Here is a 1,892-nt window from a genome sequence, read left to right on the forward strand (position 1 = left end):
TTTTTTTACACACTGGTTTCTTTTATGTTTCAGTTCTCTTTTTTTTTTTTTTTTTTTTTTGAACAGCTGAATAGAAACACAAAGTTGCATGTAAAGATTTCATCCTCTCATCGAGGGCATGAATGCATGAATGTCATATTTTGTGTTTTAAAGATAAATTTGCTCCCCGCTACAACACTACAACACCTTGAGAGACCAAACAAAATATTCTCTGCTGAAATGTTGTCACTTTTAGCATCTAGTCAGTTTTTTGCTACTTTAATTTTATTAATATTTAGATTTAATTTATTTCAAATGCACAGCTTAATGTAGATAATTATTACTCAGTTATAGTACATTTAGATGTATAATGAAATAATTTTTTATTACTACTATTTACACATTGACAAGTTTATCGTTTTCAAATCTACTCACTGTTTTTGTTTAGGTTATAATTAATTCTGTACTGTTTTCTATTCAAATCTACTTATATTAAATTAATAACTATTAAGGGTCCAATTTAATTATTTTTTTTACTGAATTCCAAACATTGTAAAATACAGTTAATGTTATTGCTTGTAATGTGTTGCTTGATTTTTATTGAGTAGATATGGAGTATTTTTCCTTACAGTGTATGTAACACTAGCCTGGCCCTTGCCTTCCAATGTAGATCTGCTCAATTCAAGCGGCTGGTTTTAACCAGGCTGATGCAAAACTGACAATTTAACAGACACTGACAGAAAATCTGATGTGGTCGCTGAGAGAGCCATTATTCTGAGGTCAGAAGTGGTGATATAAAAAGATGGGATCTTGCAAAGAGTTCAAGGTTTGACCAAAACGACTACAACTTGGTCATTTCTATTCATAAAAATATATTATTTTAAAACAGACGCAAAAGGTTGCCGCCAAATAGGGTGACTGACGTTGTAAGCCTGAAGGTGGCGGTGTTGCGCCACAACAGCCGTCCGTCAACATCCGAAGAAGTGAAAGAAAAAGAAAAAGAAGAAGAAGAAGAGGAGGAGGAGGAAGCCCGTCGTTAGCTAGCTGTAATGTCAAATTGCTAACCAATTCCTGAGACTTGTCAAAACAAATGTGAAGAGTAAAGCCGAGGGGAGACACGGATACCGCTGTCGGCGGGATATGCAGCGCTGTGAAAGGTAATGAGCCGTAAAGCCACAGGGACTCGGCTCAGCGGCGCCCACAAACTGCGGCCACACTGGAACCACTGGCAGCCCAGCAGGTTGGTGTTGTGCTCCGGTGTGGGATGATCAGAACAGGACGCGGGCTGTTTTAGGGCCTTCGATGAGCTGTTGTGTTAGCTCGCGTCCACATGGGAGACAAATACACCCGTCTGTGCATTGTTTCTTTTGTACTCACCTTTGTTCTCTCATTTTACCCTCTCAGATTTGAAGCAACGTGCATGTCGCTGTTTTTAAAACCGTCTTATTCAGTCTCGACTCTTTGCGACGGAGGTCCTCAGCTGCACTAGCGTCAGCTCAGAAAGTCTTCAATGGGAATTATTCTCATTTGTGGCTAATTAACCACACGCGTACTTTAAATATCAACCAATTATGAGTGGGAATGTTTTATTGCTTTACATGTCAACACATTTCTAACGAGTTGTTGCTGCTCGTTAGCATTCCTACACTTTACGTTGGCTAGCTAAGCTGGTCAGCGGTGGGAAGACGCCACCCTGCTGCTATCTGCTTCACAAATGGCTTCCGGAAATGTCTGTAAAGAAATATATGATGACATTGGTTTTGTAACTTTTATAATGAATAACTCAAAGAATCACCAGAGCAACGATGGATATACTTTTATACATGTAAGGCTCCAAGTTAACTGTGTGACAGCTAATTGAAATTAACATTAACTAACGTGTTTGTTTCAGGTACCACTCCCACATTATAATT

At 38.5% G+C, this 1,892-nt stretch overlaps 1 protein-coding gene across 3 annotated transcripts in view; it reads left to right on the forward strand.

The window, feature by feature from the left end:
* Nucleotides 1-972: 972 nt before the first annotated feature.
* The window catches only part of smg1 (SMG1 nonsense mediated mRNA decay associated PI3K related kinase), a 108,320-nt gene continuing 107,400 nt past the window's right edge, over nt 973-1,892 (forward strand). For 2 of the 3 annotated variants that reach the window (XM_014024876.1, XM_014024877.1), the window contains exon 1: nt 973-1,219. In XM_014024876.1, coding sequence (XP_013880330.1) covers nt 1,140-1,219 — 80 coding nt within the window. In that variant the 5' untranslated portion in view covers nt 973-1,139. The remainder of the gene's footprint in view (nt 1,220-1,892) is intronic. The other variant, XM_014024878.1, reaches the window with a different exon arrangement.

Source organism: Austrofundulus limnaeus, unplaced genomic scaffold (assembly GCF_001266775.1).
Source record: "Austrofundulus limnaeus strain Quisiro unplaced genomic scaffold, Austrofundulus_limnaeus-1.0 Scaffold444, whole genome shotgun sequence".
Classification (NCBI taxonomy): domain Eukaryota; kingdom Metazoa; phylum Chordata; class Actinopteri; order Cyprinodontiformes; family Rivulidae; genus Austrofundulus; species Austrofundulus limnaeus.